The 19,207-nt window shown below is 45.0% G+C and overlaps 1 protein-coding gene across 2 annotated transcripts in view; it reads right to left on the bottom strand.

The window, feature by feature from the left end:
• The window catches only part of PKP2 (plakophilin 2), a 50,013-nt gene that overhangs the window by 10,522 nt on the left and 20,284 nt on the right, over window positions 1–19,207 (bottom strand). For both annotated transcript variants that reach the window (XM_035128528.2, XM_035128527.2), the window contains exons 5-6: window positions 11,017–11,224; window positions 4,133–4,310 (exon numbers count right to left, since the gene is read on the bottom strand). In XM_035128528.2, the coding sequence (XP_034984419.1) occupies window positions 4,133–4,310; window positions 11,017–11,224 (386 nt within the window). The remainder of the gene's footprint in view (window positions 1–4,132; window positions 4,311–11,016; window positions 11,225–19,207) is intronic.

The following is a 19,207-nucleotide window of genomic DNA, read 5'->3' as shown; positions in this document are numbered from 1 at the left end:
CACCTATCAGCCAATCACCCATTCCCACCACCCTTCTGAGTAATACCCCTCCCCACCCTCTCACTATATATAAGGGTCTGGTGTCTTCTGTTTCAGTGTATCTGAAGAAGTTTGCATGCACACGAAAGCTCATGCCAATGACAAACTTAGTTGGTCTCTAAGGTGCTACTGGAAGGAATTTTTGTGTGTGTGTTACTTTCTGTATTGTATTTGAGTCTTCACACAATGTAAAAGCTATTCCTGGAAATATGGTGGAAGTCTTGCACTCATTTCTGTGTTAACTGTTCTCCAGAAATAATTTGCTTGCAACTCCATTAACCAAGAAAGTTGTGGGTGTGAACTGATGGGCTATGGGGTGGTATACAGGCAAACTGTTATTTCATGCCATTTTAATGGGCAAATCGTGGAGGAACAGGAGCACGCATGCGCAGAAAGCGTGGGCAAGCAGTGACATTGCCCAATGACTTCTGTTGTTGTGCCACACCAGGCCCACTAGTGTGGGAGCCTGCACTTCTAAATTTGCCACTACACTAATATCTAATACTGTATCTAAATTTGCCACTACACTAATATCTGCAATTCCCCTTGGAAAGACAGTATGTGACGGTGTCAATCTCACTCAGACATTTCATAGGTCTGAATTTCACCATAAAGAAGAAGAAGAAGAAGAAGAAGAAGAAGAAGAAGAAGAAGAAGAAGAAGAAGAAGAAGAAGAGTAGTTTGGATTTGATACCCCGCTTCATCACTACCCGAAGAAGTCTCAAAGCGGCTAACATTCTCCTTTCCCTTCCTCCCCCACAACAAACACTCTGTGAGGTGAGTGGGGCTGAGAGACTTCAGAGAAGTGTGACTAGCCCAAGGTCACCCAGCAGCTGCATGTGGAGGAGCGGAGACGCGAACCCAGTCCCCTAGATTATGAGTATAGCTCTTAACCACTATACCACACTGGCTCTCACCACCACTGGTCAAAGCATTGGCGAAACTGTGTAAAAGAAGAACTTCAAAATCTTCTGTCGTCTGTCTTATCTTAACAGCAAGAGCACCCTACCCTCATTGAAAATTGCTAGAATTTTGTTTTTGCTGGAAAGGCGGGTCAAATAATTTAGCCCAGCTGTTATCTCTGCAAGTCTAAAACCTTTATTAAGAGCAGCTCAGGTGTGTTATGCATAATGTACCATTACATCAACAATATAGTCTTCTTTATGCAATATAGGCTGCAGGGTATAGGTTTTAAAAAACACCTGAGCAACAAGTGCATCAGATATTACAAAAGGAAGAACTAATTAGGGATTTGTAATCTGGCAGATGTACAAGTAGTTAGGTAACTTGTTTGTCAGCAGGTTTCCCTGTGTGCTCTGACACCAGCTTTTGCAGATCTCATTCTCTTTTAAGATACACACCGCAACATATATAACGTCACAAATTAGAAAGGCTCTGGGAATGTTAATTTGGCATAAAAAGGGATATTTTTAGTGCTCCCGGAGCCTGCAGCTCCGCATATGCTTAGTGCATATACAAGGAAATACAGAACGTTTTCAGGGGTAACACAATTGCCCTCCCTACAAGGCAATGCAGCAAACCCATGCCTGTATTTTAAAATCTTAGTTGGTGGCAGCTGGCAAACTATAGCTTAGATCAGGCACCCCCAAACTGCGGCCCTCCAGATGTTTTGGCCTACAACTCCCATGATCCCTAGCTAACAGGACCAGTGGTCAGGGATGATGGGAATTGTAGTCCAAAACATCTGGAGGGCCGAAGTCTGGGGGTGCCTGGCTTAGATAGCATCTCTTTAAGCAAGGGATGGGGAACCTTTATGTTGCTCAGCTATACCTCCCATCAGCCACAACACAACCAATTGTCAAGGCTGACGGGAGCTGTAGTCCATATGGAGGGCCAAGCCCCCCCCCCTCCTGCCTTATGTTTTCATCTCTGCAATAGCAAAGCATCAGGAGAAGGCAGGAAGGGATTTCCCCGTTGTAGGACATTCTACCCTTGGAAGACCTTTCGAACCTGAGCTGAGCTATATCCAGGCAGCAGTGCCTTCCAGGGTCCTGGGATAAGGGAAATGGTAGTTAGTTGCCTGCTTTGTGAAGTTCAAGAAGCAGGTTTAGGAAAGATCTTTTCAAGACAGGCAGGGTTCAGAACTATCAAGGTTACAACTTAATTCCATACAACACAGTAATTAGAATGCCAGCTTTTATGACACTGAAACTCACCCATTGTGAAATAAAGCACATATCTGTTTTATTACAGTTTACTAAAGTGAAGAGCCTATGCCCCCCCCCCCGGTTAATTATTCTTTGCAGAATTACATCAGTGGCCTTGTAGCACTCCCACAGCCAGGCGAACGTAACTGAATCCATTCAGCTACGACTGTGTGCAATAGAAAACAATGCCTGCTTCATTGTGCAACCAAGGATCAAGGACCTGAGAAACAAAAACCACCTTTCCCCTGGAAATACTATCCTCTGATGATTGGACATCCTGATGGCTGGCCTCTGTAAAGGTAAAGGGACCCCTGACCATTAGGTCCAGTCGTGACCGACTCTGGGGTTGCGGCGCTCATCTCGCATTATTGGCTCGGGGAGCCGGCGTACAGCTTCCAGGCCATGTGGCCAGCATGACTAAGCCGCTTCTGGCGAACCAGAACAGTGCATGGAAATGCCATTTACCTTCCTGCCGGAGCAGTACCTATTTATCTACTTGCACTCTGATGTGCTTTCGAACTGCTAGGTTGGCAGGAGCTGGGACCGAGCAACGGGAGCTCATCCCATCGCGGGGATTCGAACCGCCGACCTTCTGATCAGCAAGCCCTAGGCTCTGTGGTTTACCCACAGCGCCACCTGCGCCCCTGGCCTCTGTACCCACCCACAACTTTTGCTAGATTATCCAAAGTGCTCCCAAAGCTTTTCCTGGCAGAAAATGCATTTCCTTGAGGAAAAAGAGAAACGTGGAGTCAAAATTCTGTGCCCACATGTTGAACCTTTGACAGCACAAACCATGCTAAGCCCAGCCTAATGTAAAGAGTAGTGGATTCCATAGTGATCAATTGCAAGAAAGTGCTGAAAGGGAAATCAAAGGCAGGAGGGAGGGAATTTAGGCCCAGGAGTGTGACACTCCAGAAGTTGGACTCCAGCTCCCATCAGCCCCAGAAAGCACACTTAATGGCCAGGGATGATGAGTGTTCTAGTCCAACATGTAGAGGGACACATGTGCCACACTTCAAGTTTTAACAATTTTTTTAAAACTACAATTCTGAAAATATAAGGTAGCAAACAGCAGGATCCACTCCCTTGCAGGGATATCCAGCCATTTTACACATTTTAGAAACCTTATTTATTCTAAAAATGTTTTCAAAGAGCAAAACCTCTTTCCAGAATCTCCTGTGATGTCCCCCCTTCCTTTTCTTTGCAACCCAAAAGATTATCCTCCTTCTGCCAGAGCTTTCTGTTATTCCTCTGCAAAGAATTTGAGTTACTTTAGTGCAACACGGTGTGTACGAAGCCTTGAATATAATCGATATTAAAAGTTTTCAGGTTTTAGATACTTTGGGAGAATGAATGAGACCAAATATTGCCTACATGTTTTCTTCTTGTTTGGGTAGGGTTACTTCTTAGGCTTTCTGCTATGCTGCTTTTGTTCGATGAGTGTTTGGCTGAAACTGTTGCAGAGCAGCTCTTGAGGGCTGCAGATAATGATGCTTCCTGCCAGTGAACATGCTTGCCTGCATCATCTGCATTTGTGGTGACCTTGGTTGCCTGGGCATAAGCTCCCTTAAAGAACAACCAAGGGGTGTCCAATAGCCTTCAGGGACCTAGCCCAGGATGAAAAACAAACCCTCTATGGATTCTAGAGTGCTTTGTGGGGAAACCTCCAGATTGTCTAAGATGGGGGAAAAAAGGTACCGTTTCACCAAATAAACGAAGAACTAAATTACTATGGTTTAAATAAAACACAAGACATCATAGGAAGTTGCCCAGACCAAGTTGGACCATTGGTCCATCTAGCTCAGTATCGTCTACATTGACTAGCAGTGGCTCTTGAGTTCAGGACATCTCAAGTCTTGCCTGGAGATTGAACCTGGGACCTTCTGCCCCCTGAACGACAGGCCCTTTCCCTGCACCCAGCTTACCTCAGGCATCCTGTAGCGTTGTAGAAGATATCTGGGTCAGGTACAATGCTTGATTTCGTATAATCTCTGTCTGGCCAGCCCGAGTAAGGGATGAGAACGGTTTCCGTCAAGGGCTGCAGGGCTTCTCGGATCAGCAAGATCTTCAGCTCGTCATTGGAGGAGAGATTCCATAGCAAACCTACAAAAAGCATAGGGGACAGGAAAACAACATTGGCTCTCCATTCACAGGACTTCATCTGGTAGTGACAGGCATTTCCCGGGCTCTTTGAAAAAACAATTGCATGAAGAGCTTCTTTGACAATCTGGTCATGGATCTACCAGGCTGTCAAAACTTTCCGAAACACAATGGTACTTTCATTGTGTTGGGTGTCAAGGAGAAAAGGAAACCTGGGTCTGATTTGGAGATCTGCACATTTTAAAAAATGTGACTGCAAGATATTTTACAGCTGTTCTTTTTTTGGGGGGGGGAAATAGATTTTGCAAGTATCTTCTGGCAATATATTACACGCACAGTGGCTCCCCTCTACAAAGAGAACTATTGTTTGTTCAGTTAACTGCTCTGGATTTCAAAACACATCTCTTAAAATCTTAGCTCAAGGCAGATGGCATTTCAATCTCAGCACCAAACTTCTCCTCTGACCCTTGGCTCATGGATAATCGCCCTTTTGTAATACGCAGAGATACAGCGATTGCATTGTTATCTCAGTGGGGGAGGTAGAATAGCAATAGGCACAACTTTGGCATTATTGCCACACCTGTGCATGTTATGACAGCAGAAGCTAAGAGACAAGGTAAATAAACCCCACTGAAGGTAGTGTAATGGCGAATGCGTTGGGGTGGATAGAATTTTGGGGCTGGACATGAGAGGGAAAGATTCAAATTGTGGATTAATCATACACCTCAGTGGTTGATTGATCAACTCACTATTTGTTAGACTAAAATATGACTGGTTTAAACTGGAAGGCCTCCCATTCCCTCATCTGCCATGTCCAGCAGTTATTTCACAGGAACCCTATCAGAAAATATGGGAACCTTCTTGAATGAGCTAAGCACAGTAAAATAATTTGCATGCTTGAGAAGAATAGAGTAGGAGCCAAAAAAGGTAAAGAAAGAGTTGGGAACATGTGGCACTCCAGATGATGTTGGACTACAACTCTCATCACCCCCGACCACTGGCCATGGTAGCTGGGATGTTGGGAGTCCAACAACATTTGGAAGGTTAAAAGGTTTCCCGCCCCTGACTTAAAAGCAAATGCCAGGAACTAGTGCAGTGCGATGGTTAAGTGAGTGAGCTGTGAATCAGAAAGACCCCGGTTAAATCTCACTTTTGCAACTAGAGTGCCTCAATAGTTTTGCCAACTTTTCCGTGTGCCCCTGCAACCTCTGGCATGATACATACTGTAGGAAGCAGCAACTGAAGCTCTTCAAAGTGTGGAGTTACTAAGTGACTTGACTGACTAATTCTTGCATATTGTGGCTGCTGTCTAAAGCCCAGACATAGGGACAGATTTAAAAAGTTGGCAGCTCTATTCAGATAGCAGGGGTGGGGGATCTGTTGCTTTCGATATGTTGTTGGACTATAACTTCCATCATTCCTGACCATGGTGGCTGGGGCTGATGGGAGCTGGAGTCCAACAACAGATTCCCCATCCCTGTCCTAAACCACGGTAAAGTATTGTGTATTATTATCAGCATTGCCAGCTGTAGAGAACAGTGGGATGGATCAAAATTGCAAAAAGAGGTCAAAAAGACGAAGTCGATGAACCAGCTTAATTAACCGTACTCTGATGGGCATGTGAGTTAAAGGAAATATTGCAGGGAGAAGTGCTTGCAGAACCAGGCCGTTGGGACATAGTTGCACTGCATGCATGTGACTTCCATACCCCCTGGGACTTTTCCATGGTAAGAGACTTAGAACAAGATGGGTGTGGCTGCCCTTCATATGCATGTTTTATTTCACGAAAGGTCTGTCTGTCTGTGCTACAATCCTCCTTGCAGAAGGAATGTTCTTCCATTTCTCAGATGTATGCAGTATGAGACAAGATCAAGAGGTTAGACACTCCCTGAAGGCTTGGCTGGCTCCCCTTCAAAAGCTTGTTTTGGCTGCCTCGGCTTTGCCGCTCTCCGTCGCTACTGAGATTACCCCATAATAAAGAAAGCTTTGGTTCCAATCAGGCCTGGCACTCGCTCGCTCGTAGCTCCTCTTCCAAGTGCCTTTCAACCCCTGCAAAGCATTTGCTGCTGATGGAATGGGAAACGGAGCCAGTATCTTGGAGCTACAGCTTCATGACTTTCTGTATGACCTTGAGAAAGGCGCTTTAGTAGTCATGGCATAAGCGATGAAAGGGAAAGCAGCTTCCATGTACTGTATATATTTGAGAATTTCCCTTGGATTTATGAAGCCACGGCTGTGCACATGAAACAGTGTTTAAGAAAACAAAAACAAAATTCTATTGCTTAGAATGTGCACCAGGATCTGATCTGAATAAGTACAACCACGCAGATTTGCATAATTTCCTCATTTTGTATAATTTATTCTGCTTCTTCTTGTGGGACAGGGAAAGGGATTACAGAGGACAATGAACGCCCTTCTCCTTTACCACGGCACATCCATCTCTGCCAGCCCTACTCCTTGGCTACTGATCAGAGTGAGAAAGTACATATTATTGTTAACAACTACTAAATGCATTACCTGCCCTTCACCAGCAGGGTGAAATACTCCTTAGCATGTTCAGGATTGCAGCCTTAAAGGCCTTTGAATTGTGGCAATGCTGTTAGCTCCTTGCATAGCTCAGTTTCTAGAACATGAGAATCTATCTCAGGGCTGTGGGTTCGAGCTCCACATTGGGCAAAAGATTCCTGCATTGCAGGGGGCTGGACTAGATGACCCTTGTGGTCCCTTCCAACTCTACAGTTTCATGAGCCACTGTTTACACATGTTTTCATGTTCAATGGTTGAGCAAATAGGAGGGAACCTCTTCCTTCCCTGGCAGCAGACGAATGCTGGAAAGACAAAGCCAATGCATGCAAGAGGATTTCACCTTAGTTTACTTTTGCTTTGTGGGACAAAACAAGAGTTGGACTGACTAAACAACTCTTGATAAGATTGGAGGTTAGATGGCTTTCAAGGGGGGATTAGGCAAATTCATGGAAGGTAAGGTTTGCACATCCCACAAAGCCAAAACCATGGCTTAGTACAGGGGTCAGCAAACTTTTTCAGCAGGGGGCCAGTCCACTGTCCCTCAGACCTTGTGGGGGGCCGGACTATATTTTGGAAAAAAATATGAACAAATTCCTATGCCCCACAAATAACCCAGAGATGCATTTTAAATAAAAAGGACACATGTACTCATGTAAAAACACCAGGCCTGGCCCCACAAATAACCCAGAGATGCATTTTAAATAAAAGGACACATCTACCCATGTAAAAACATGCTGATTCCCGGACCATCCTCAGGCCCTATTTAGAAGGCGATTGGGCCGCATCCGGCCCCCGGGCCTTAGTTTGGAGACCCCTGGCTTAGTATGAACGTGCTTGTTCCCAAAGAGGAGATCACACCTAGTGTTTGATGTTGCATTGTGTTTTGACTGCTTCTTAGAATCATAGAATCATAGAGTTGGAAGAGACCACAAGGGCCATCCAGTCCAACCCCCTGCCAAGCAGGAGACACCATCAAAGCATTCTTGACATATGCCTGTCAAGCCTCTGCTTAAAGACCTCCAAAGAAGGAGACTCCACCACACTCCTTGGTAGCAAATTCCACTGCCGAACAGCTCTTACAGCTCAGTGTTCCCCATCTGCAATATGGACACAACAACAGCCTACTTTACAAAGCTGTTGTAAGGACAGCAGCTAGATAATGCATGGGATTTGAGTATGGCATGTTGAAGCTTAAATCTCCCAGGGTTGTACCTTACTAATTGTACTAAGAGTAAACCCACTGAAATTCTTGTTGGGAGATGTCCAGGGTAGCTGGGGCAACCCAGTCAGATGGGTGGCTAATAATAATAATAATAATAATAATAAATCATCGTCATCCCTAGGCTTTTTAGGTCAGGGCAGCAGTGCAGCTAAGCCAAGGTTCGGCATAGGGCTTTTGTGCAGTTGTGGTTTAAGTCTCTTCTCCTTAACCGCAATCTGTAGCTAAGGTTCGCCTTACGGTTACAGGTCACAGTTAAGGAGACGTATCCCAGGTTCAGATTACATGCCAAGACAAACCCTTTGCTTAGTTGCCCTCTGGCTTTGACCTGAAAAGCCCAGGGAGGAGTGAAAGACATGCAAGTTCCTCTCTGGGAGCCAGCATCTTCATGTGGCCACAGGCAGCCACTCTGGCTTGCTGTGACATGCAAAACAGGCCATGGGCCATTAGGCATGCTGGCTATATGGAGCCTTCAGCTGAGTGGCAAGCTGCCAGGCGTTGAGAACAGGCACAAGAGAGGGATGTTGCCTTTAAGCCCTCCTTGTAGGCTTCCCAGTAGTACCTGGTTGGCCACTGTAGGAAACTAGATCCTTGACTAAGCAGGCCTTTTGGCTGTTCCAGCAAGACTTTTCTAATATTTTTATCCTCGTGGCTTTTAACAATAGGACTTTTGTTATCTCTGACAGGTGGAGCTCACAGCTCCGGGAAGGAAAGAGCAATACAACCTTGAGATTAAAGCAAGCCTTGCACCTGGAAAGATCTAAGACGCCTCGGTACTTAAAAATGATGTCTAGCTACGAAAAGCAGATCTTATACCTCCCAGTGAGGCAGTGAGAGATTTTACTTTCTTGGGCTCCTTGATCACTGCAGATGGTGACAGCAGTCACGAAATTAAAAGACGCCTGCTTCTTGGGAGAAAAGCAATGACAAACCTAGACAGCATCTTAAAAAGCAGAGACATCACCTTGCCGACAAAGGTCCGTATAGTTAAAGCTATGGTTTTCCCAGTAGTGATGTATGGAAGTGAGAGCTGGACCAGAAAGAAGACTGATCGCCGAAGAATTGATGCTTTTGAATTATGGTGCTGGAGGAGACTCTTGAGAGTCCCATGGACTGCAAGAAGATCAAACCTATCCATTCTTAAGGAAATCAGCCCTGAGTGCTCCCTGGAAGGACAGATTGTGAAGCTGAGGCTCCAATACTTTGGCCACCTCATGAGAAGAGAAGAATCCTTGGAAAAGACCCTGATGTTGGGAAAGATTGAGGGCACTAGGAGAAGGGGCCGACAGAGGACAAGATGGTTGGACAGTGTTCTCGAAGCTACGAACATGAGTTTGACCAAACTGCGGGAGGCAGTGGAAGACAGGAGTGCCTGGCGTGCTATGGTCCATGGGGTCACGAAGAGTCGGACACGACTAAACGACTAAACAACAACAATACCTCCCACCATCACACAGGGAATTTCTGCTGACATCTGCAAGACATCCTGCAGGGTTTAATGCTGGCTTCTCAAAAAAAACAAACCTCCAAAAAAGCACCATCCTCCCACCAGAGATTTAGACAACTCCTACGAGAGCTATATCAGGTGCTGCCAGACTCCACAAACATTCCTGAGCAGTGACATGCTAGCTACAAAATCAGCAGAGGTGTTACCAGAGGTTAACATTATCAACTTCTCTGAAGACTATTTACCCCCCCCCCTTCCACAGCCCCAACAGCCTAATTTGTGGTGATTAATCTGGAGAGGAGCTGTCAGCATTTCAGAGAGTGGGAAATTCTGGCTTGCTGTTCCTTTCCCAACCTTTTCCACCCTCTGTCATCATGTGCAATACCATTATATTATTACACAGTAACAGGCTGCTATTTAATCGTCTGCAATTGATGGGTTAAGAACATCAGGACATTGCTCAGGCAGCAATCCTTGAATCAGCTGAAGAACAAGAAATTCACAGCTTCCTGGAACACTGGAAGTTGGTATAAATGGAGTTGGTATAAATACCACAAGTTGGTATAAATGGAGGCAAAGTTGTACCCTTTCCAACATCTTGTCTCAATCTCAGAAACAATCCCTTAGAAAACTGTAACATGCACAATATTGTACAGTCATACCTCTGGATATGAATGTTGCAGGTTATGTACAACACGGGTTACGAACATGCCAAACCCGGAAGTAATGGAATGGGTTACTTCCGGGTTCGGTGGTTCGTGCATGTGCAGAAGCGTCGAATGATGTCATGTGCATGCGCAGAAGCGCTGAATCGCAACGCACACATGTGCAGAAGTGCAGGCGCAGGTTGCGTACTGCTCATGTTGCAAACGGGGTTCCAGAACAGATCCTGTTCGCAACCAGAGGTACCACTGTAATTCCATAGTATTTTTCACCTAATTGCCTTTCTTTATATATAATCAGCATAATTGGGTGGTAGAGCTACCTTTCGCCCTGACATGCTGGCTTTCTAAGTTAAGGGAGTCCCCACACCTGAAGAACACACAAAATGTGCAGCCCCATCGCCACCTGCAGAATGAAGTGGCTAGCTTTGGCTTACTGCGATGGAGTGAACATTCAGGTTCCTGGAGAGGATATCATACACATATCCTCCCCTATGTTTTTAGTCTTGCCACGCGCTGAGCAAACCCAAGATTATATGTAGTGTGTCATGCAAAGACTCTTGGTTAACCTTTCTCTTCACCAACCATTAGATGCAGCCAATCCTAACCCTTTTTGGAAGCTTGTGCAGTCCTGGTAAACCACAGTCCGGCTTACCGTGATGTGCAACTGATGTGCTTACAGGCTGGGGATGATGCTCCCACATGTATATAAAAATACTGGGAACCCCCTCCCCCAAACTAAGCATAGCATCCCATCTAGACCTTGGGTGTCCCTAACAATCAAGAGCATTCGTTAACAAAAGGTCTGTGCACTTTGAAGGTGGCATTCTAATGCATCAGCGCTGTTTTAAATACCTGTAATTTGCTTTTTAGTCTCCACATCTCTGGTTTGCCGTAATAATCTCAGCAGGGTCGTGATCCCTTTCCGCTCTGCAACTTCCAGCTTATTGTCATTGTCTTCAAAGACCAGGTTTCTCAAAGCGCCGCACGCTGCCCTCTGCACATCCTCATTCGGCACACTCAGAAGCTCTAGTAGCTTGGGAATCCCACCTAGTGAGTAAACCTGTTGAGAAGAAAGAGGAAGGTGTGTAAGCAAAGAAAAACATTAAGAAAAGATAGCAGATGCAGAGCATGTTGAGGAGTCTAATGCTTGGAAGTCAATAGGTGGGGCTGGAGTTGAGCCAGGATAATTGCTTTTTGACATGATAAAACAAAGCCAACCTCCCCAAACAGGGAGTGTGTGCAGTTTAGCTTAGAAAATACTGGGGACAGAAATAAGGAAGAGCTTATGACCTTCCAGTTCTTAATGCTCTCATGAGAAACAGTTGCTACCCGATGCACGTGGACTAGCTATTAAAAGCACCACCCGAAGTTCCAACAACTAGCATAATACTTTCTTCCTTAGTATTTTCAGTATCTTTATCCGGTAGCAAGGATGCAAATATTGTGCGGTAAATCTGCACCTTCATACTACTGGTAAAAAAAGTATCTCCTGTACTATTTTAGATCTGCCTTTCCACATGTGGGATGATCTAATTCAGATGACCACTGAACACACTGAGTCCTCAGTGGTTTATTTCAGGGGTGGCGGTCTTCCTTATGCACCCCACATTTTTGTACTTCTGCAAACGCTTAGGTTTCCCAAAGTATGATTCTTGTGCATGGGTGGTTCTGTATTGGCTGCATAACCAATAGCTCTCACAGCTTGAACATCAGAAATAGAGAGAATGATTGCTATTGCCCACCTGTATCTTTCTTTCTACCTCCCTGCGCATTCTCCCTCTACTGCCTGTTGCGTATCTGGCACATCTCTGTGCTTCCTGGCATATCTCTTTATGGTTTTGTGCATGGGTGGTATTGTATTGCAAGGAACTTTGGCTGACATTGGAGGTAATGGCTACTGGGCACAGCAGGTGAATGGGAGTAGAGGTCAGTTAGGGGGTAGAGTTCCTTTGGCTCTACCGTTCAACATAATAAAGATGCTTCTTCTTAGAGAACTGAATCTTAGAAGTCACAAGTTGTCCCTCGGAAAGGGGTGTGCATTTTGATCTGGACACATGGCATCTGTATGCATTTTTAAAAGCACATGTGCATATGTATTCAACCCTGTTTTACAAAAACAACTAGAGGTGGGGAGGTTTGCTTTCTTTATCAGGGTGATTTATAGAATTTTGTGAAACTCAGTTTTATTCCATCACAATTTGTCAAAATTATTTATGTGACGAAAAAGAGAAGAGAAAATGATCCGGAGGGGGAAGTCGACACTTGGTCAAGCAGCATATAACGAGCTTACGGAATCCATTGTTTTTTATATGTGTAAATGGCTTAGAAGCTTATCTGGACATTAAGTGATATATAAACAAATAATCGACCTAAGATAATTTAAAATAGGATTGGATAAAGGCATTCAGTGGGTGGGAACATGGGACAGGACATTTTCTGTGGTAGCCCCCCGTTATGGAACTGTCTCTCAAGATAGGCTACACTGGCTCCATCCCTGATGGAGTGGTGCAAATAAAAACATTCTGCTTGGCTTTTGATGCTTTTAAATCTGGGATGGAAGGTTTTAAACTCTTGCTCTGGGGCTTTTCATGCTCCGTGTTAATTACTATGGTTTAAACTGGTTTTGTGGCATTTTCTTTTCAACCACCCTGGGGCCCCTGTCAGGGCTGAAAAGCAGCATGAAAATGCTTTTGCAAATAAAGTCACCTAGAATAGAGGTGAATAGTGCAGGTCTTTTAATTTCATTAGGTCCACTCTGCGTAAAGCTTATAACAACCCCATGTTTATTAGCTATGAGGCTATTGAATACTTCGGCTAAAATGACACCTCTGAGTTTAGCAGGAACATGCATGCCGCTGGAAGTGAGATGAGAAGCAGAGAGGGAAAGGGCACGACCTTCACAATTTACTTATCACTTTCCAGTGGTATCTGGCTGGCCACAGACTGCTCTCTATGGCCCTGGGATGTGATGTTATCTTTATGAAGGCCTTTGATGCTTTTCGGTAGGAACAGCTTGGCACCAGCTTTTTCCGGTCAGTCTGGATGCAGAAGGCTAAAGAATCATTCCATCCTATCTCCTAAGGATTAGACCAGCTTTTCCCATCCCAACCTGGTGCCCTCCAAATGTTGGACTACAACTCCCATCATCCACAATCACCGGTCATGGTGGGAGATTCAGTCCAACAACATTTGAAGTGGGGTGGGAAAGCCCTTTTCAGTCTGAGGGTCAAATTCTGGGCAGCCTTATGCCTAGAAGTCGGCGGTGAGAAGGCCCAGGGACAAAAGTGGACAGAGCAATGGGTGCCATTTTTTAACCTTTGTATAATAGGCCTGCTGAAGGCATGTGAAATTTAAATTTATCAGCAGAAGCTGGAACTGAAGACTGAATCCCTCCCTACTGGAGGAGCACACTGAGACTCAGAGTTTGGAAAATGAGGAAAGCTAAGTTTATTGAAGGAAATACATGCTTGATAGGTAGGTAGAACTAGGATCTTTTCTAAGGTGGAGATCCAAGGACCCATGTTTGCATGTTCTCAGCAGGAGACATACAAATATGAAGTAGGAAATGAGGTCAGTAACCTTGAAATGTTTTGAGGTTTCTCTCTCTCTCCTTACTTTCTCCCCAGGCAGACCCACCAGTCTTCAAGACAAGCTGAGCTGCATTCCAACTCTAGTTTTTACACAAACTTGCACACCCCTTTATCCAGGCAAACCAGAAGCAAGATCAGAGTTCAAGGACACATCCGGGCAAAAAAACTCAAGGAAGCTGTGAAGCAGGGACAGTGAGGGGGTGTGGCTTGGGAAGACAGGGGTGTGGCAGAGGAGCAGCTATAGTCCGAGAGTCCAGAGGGCCAGATGCAGAGAGGCATTTGGCCTCTGATCAGACGTTTCCCCACTCCTGGATCAGATAAATGGGTGAAACCCAAAGAGAGCCAAACAGCTGAATTTCTCTTCAAATAAACATCTGCATGGATACATTTCCCAGCAGTGCTGGCATAGTAACATCAATATAATGTAACATGGATAGTGTGCTGGTACATTGGGTGGTATACCCCTCTATAGGCAAGGTTCTTGAAATTGTTAGGGCTCTAACTCCAGAGAAATTTGTCAAATGATACATTCAGTTTTGCAAGTAGCTTCTTCAGAATCGAATGGTTTATAGCAAAGTAACTTGTTTATTCTTCTAGTCCAAAGTTATATAATGCAATGGTTTCTCTGGTGAACAAACCTCTCTTTGTGGAGGCAGAAATGCACGGACGAAAACATGGAAATGTTACATAATCCTTAGCAGTGGTGAGGAGCTTTGTGGTAGAATGAAGAATTTAGCTGGCAGGTGCTGAGAAGTGAAACTCAACAAAAGCTCCTGTTACCCTCATGCTTTGGCATGGAAACATGGAACACCACCTCTTCCTTTCAGTCAGTCGCACACACTTTCCTACAAATGCTTTGCTTACCCATTTCCAAGCCTTTAAAAAAATACCCTTGGTTTTGGTGGAATGAGTTGCAGACAAGACTGTTTGCTTCTGGACTATTACAGTTTTTTGTGGGAGGGATTCCTTCATGGACCAGAACTAGAGGGTTCATTGCACCAGTGTGTTTAAATTGACTAAACCATGTAAACCTCCACATACCGAAACTGGAGGTTTGCACAGTTAGTCAATTCAAACACACTGGCGCAACAAATCCATTTAGAAATATAAACACAGACTTTCTGCGGTAATGTATTTGGAAGGGTTCAATTATGCAACTGACTTCAATTATGAAGATAAATTCAGTAAAACAGAACAGGAGTAGCCAGCATAGGGCTCTTCAGGTGTTTATGAACTCCAACACTCTTCAGTTCTAGCCAGCGTGGCCAAACAGGAGCTGCAGTCAGTAACTGGAGGGAACCACTGGCCAAACTTGAAACAGGAAACCAATGCTTATTTTATTCTACCATGGTTCCATGTGAAATGCTGAAGTGTATATAGCATTGTTCTTTAATTGGTGCAATATGATTAATTCGCAAACTTTAGATGGACCACATCAATAGCTGACTTACCACCTCTAGTTGGAAAAGTCAAAGACAAATTACGCCTTTTAAAAATAGTTTTGCCAGCAACAGATATAGCTGCAGAAGACTTAAGTGAACTCCAGTGCATGAGGAAAAAATATGCTGGGTAAACTAGACTTTTGCTGAGAAGTAGGCTAGAGTAAATGGTCTGCACAGAGCTATCTTTTCCCTCCCAGATTAGGACAAAGGGTTCCCAGGAAAAGCACTGATAAAGTGACAATATTTTGTTTTGGAGAGCTCACCTTGGGAATGCTCAACAACTTGCTATAAATCAGCGGCTGAGATACAGAGGCGGCTCTTCATAGAATCTTAGAGTTGGAAGGGACCCTTAGGGCCATCTAGTCCAACCCCCTGCAGTTCAGGAATCTCAACTGAAGCATCCATGATAGATGGCCATCCAAATTCTGCCTAAAAACCTCCAAGGAAGGAGAGCACACCACCTCTCGTGGGAGTCGGTTCCACTGCTGAACAGCTCCTGCTGTCAGAAAGTTTTTTTCGCATGTTTAGTCGGAATCTCCTTTCTTGCAACTTGAAGCCATTGGGTTCGAGTCCTACCCTCCACAGCAGGAGAAAACAAGCATGCTTCCTCCTCCATGTGACAGCCCTTAAGCTATTTGAAGATGCCTATCCTATCTCCCACCCAGTCTCCTTTTCTCCAGGGTAAACATACCCAGCTCCTTCAAGCGCTCTTCATATGGCTTAGTTTTCAGACCCTTGATTATCTTGGTTTCCCTCCTCTGCACACGTTGCAGCTTGTCAACATCCTTCTTAAATTGTGGTGCCCAGAATTGGACACAGTATTCCTAGTGTGGTCTGACTAAGGCAGAATAGAGTGGGACTATTACTTCCCTTGATCTGGACACTATACTTCTGTTGATGCAGCCTAGAATAGCATTAGCTTTTTTTGCTGCTGCATCACACTGCAGACTCATGTTAAGCTTGTGGTCCATCGAGACCCCTAGATCCTTTTCACAAGTACTGCTAGTAAGCCAGGTGTCCCCCATCCCACATTTGTGCATCTGGTTCTTCCTGCCTAAGTGCAGAACCTTACATTTGTCCCAATTGAAATTTATTTTGTTAGCTTGCGCCCAGTTCTCCAATCTGTTAAGATAATTTTGAATTCTGATTCTGTCTTTTGTGGCATTAGCTACCCCTCCCAGTTTGGTGTCATCTGCAAATTTGTTGAACACCCCCTCAATTCCTTCATCCAAGTCATTTATAAAGGCCTTAAACAACAACGGACCCAGGACAGAACCTTGTGGCATCCCACTTGTCACTTTTTTCCAGGATGATGAGGAACCATTAATGGTTCGGTCAGTCAACCAGCTACAAATCCACCTAGTGTGGTGGTATGGTGTAGTGGTTAAGACCGGTAGACTTGTAATCTGGGGAACCGGGTTCGCGTCTCCACTCCTCCACATGCAGCTGCTGGGTGACCTTGGGCTAGTCACACTTCTCTGAAGTCTCTCAGCCCCACTCACCTCACAGGGTGTCTGTTGTGGGGGAGGAGGGGAAAGGAGATTGTTAGCCGCTTTGAGACTCCTTCGGGAAGTGATAAAGCGGGATATCAAATCCAAACTCTTCCTCTTCCTCTTCTAACAGTTACCTCGTTCAACCCATATTTTACCAGCTTCCTCATGGGAATATCATGGGGGACTTTGTCAAAAGCCTTACTGAAATCAAGATACACTATGTCCACAGCATTTCCCTGATCCACCAAGTTTGTAATTCCATCAAAAAAAGAAATCAGATTGGTCTGGTATGACTTGTTTTTGAGAAACCCATGCTGGGTCTTAGTAATCACAGTATCCTTTTCTAAATGCTCACAAAATGACTGTTGAATTATCTCTTCTAGGAGCTTCCCTGGTATCGATGTCACAATCACTGGCTGGGTCAGTTACCTGGGTCTTCCTCCCCCCCCCCCTTTTGAAGATGGGGACAACATTTGCCTGCTTCCAGTCTGTAGGGACCACACCTGCTCTCCAAGAATTCTCAAAGATAATTTTTATCCATATACTTTCAACGTGCTTTTCATGTCCCAGAGCATGGATTTCTTCACAAGTGTACACACCCTTTATATACGATCCTACTCCTCCTCCCTTCCTGTTTGGTCTATTCCTCTTGCTCTGCTATAGACCACAAGAGATTAGACACTGTTGCCTGAATAGTTTTTGAGCCGTTATGTAAACAGCTTCACAACACGCTTTCACAGCTACTGCTATATTAAATATAGACTTGGAACTGATACTGAATTATGGAGGATGGAGGTGTCTCAAAGATTGTCCAGTCTAAACCCCTGGGGTGAGGACATGTTCTTTGGTAAAGGAACACCGGGTCCTCTCTTCCTTTTATGGCTGGAGACTTATTAGGCATACAGCTTTAGAAAGAGGCATGCCTTTGCATTCACCATGAACCCGTTCCCCTCAGATACCCAGTTCATGAAGCAGGTCTACAGGACTCTTTTCTGGAGCCTCCAACGTGGTGTCTGTGGGCACCATGGGACCCACTGATGCTCACCAAGGCCTCTTTCATTTTTTAAAAGCAGGATTTTGTTATTGTTTGTGTTGTCTGCTTCTTTGGTGGGGATATTGACTGCTTTCTTGCCTGCAGTTACTGCATTTTCCCGTGTATAAGACTAGGTTTTCCCACTAAAAAATAATGTCAAAAATTAGGGGGTGTCTTATACCCGGGGCAATCTCCCCCCATTTTCTTACCAAAATAGGGGGCATCTTATACATTTGTTGTTGTTGTTTAGTCATTTAGTCGTGTCCGACTCTTCGTGACCCCCATGGACCATAGCACGCCAGGCACTCCTGTCTTGCACTGCCTCCCGCAGTTTGGTCAAACTCATGTTCGTAGCTTCGAGAACACTGTCCAACCATCTCGTCCTCTGTCGTCCCCTTCTCCTAGTGCCCTCCATCTTTCCCAACATCAGGGTCAACATCTTATACATGGGGCGTCTTATAGAAGGAAAAATACGGCAATTTGTTTTGTTGTGTGTGTTGGTGTTTTGACTAGGGGTGTGTGTACCACAAGTCACCGCCCCCGTAAAATGGGTATTTTGTTGTGCCCATGACAGCTTCTTAGATTTCCAAATGTGCCCACAATGTTTGGAGAACCCTAACATCCATACTGAACAAGATGCCGATATCTGGCGCTATGATGGGCTCAAGCTTGATCTGATAGTTTTAAAAATTATGAATATCCATTTGGGAAAAGGTGACCATGCTTCATCCGGTACATCCTCTGTCTGAAAGGCTCTCTAGTCCAAGTCCTAGTTTAAAGGGAAATAACCATAAGAGCAGCAGGTTTGGGCCTGGAAGTTACACATCAACAGGCAGCCCCAGGGCAGTAGGTTGGGCAGGCACAGACTTCCCTACAAATTTCCATTCTATGGTGAGATTGACTGTGTTTAAATAGTTAAAGGGTAAAGGGGCCCCTGACCATCAGGTCCAGTCGTGTCCGACTCTGGGGTTGCGGCGCTCATCTCGCTCTATAGGCCGAGGGAGCCGGCGTTTGTCCGCAGACAGCTTCCGGGTCATGTGGCCAGCATGACAAAGCTGCTTCTGGCGAACCAGAGCAGCGCACAGAAACACCGTTTACCTTCCCACTGTAGCGGTTCCTATTTATCTACTTGCACTTTGATGTGCTTTTGAACTGCTAGGTGGGCAGGAGCTGGGACCGAGCAACGGGAGCTCACCCCGTCGCAGGGATTCGAACCTCCGACCTTCTGATCAGCAAGCCCTAGGCTCTGTGGTTTAACCCACAGCGCCACCTGGGTCCCTATTTAAATAGTTAGACCTATGTAAATTCATGAACCCATTAGTCATGTCCATAAATTTCAATGGGACTACTCAGAGTATGGCCAGCACTGGACTCATCCCATTCTTTCTAAATCTCCATCTATACTGAAAAGTTAGTGCACAAATAAATGTTATGCAAACTTATAGCCTTCATTTTTTGAAACAAAATAAAAAATTCCTTCAGTAG

The sequence above is a fragment of the Zootoca vivipara genome, chromosome 10 (genome assembly GCF_963506605.1).
Source record: "Zootoca vivipara chromosome 10, rZooViv1.1, whole genome shotgun sequence".
NCBI classification, from domain to species: Eukaryota; Metazoa; Chordata; class Lepidosauria; order Squamata; family Lacertidae; genus Zootoca; species Zootoca vivipara.
Note: the sequence above shows the minus strand (reverse complement) of the source record. Positions and strands in the feature narration are given on the sequence as shown.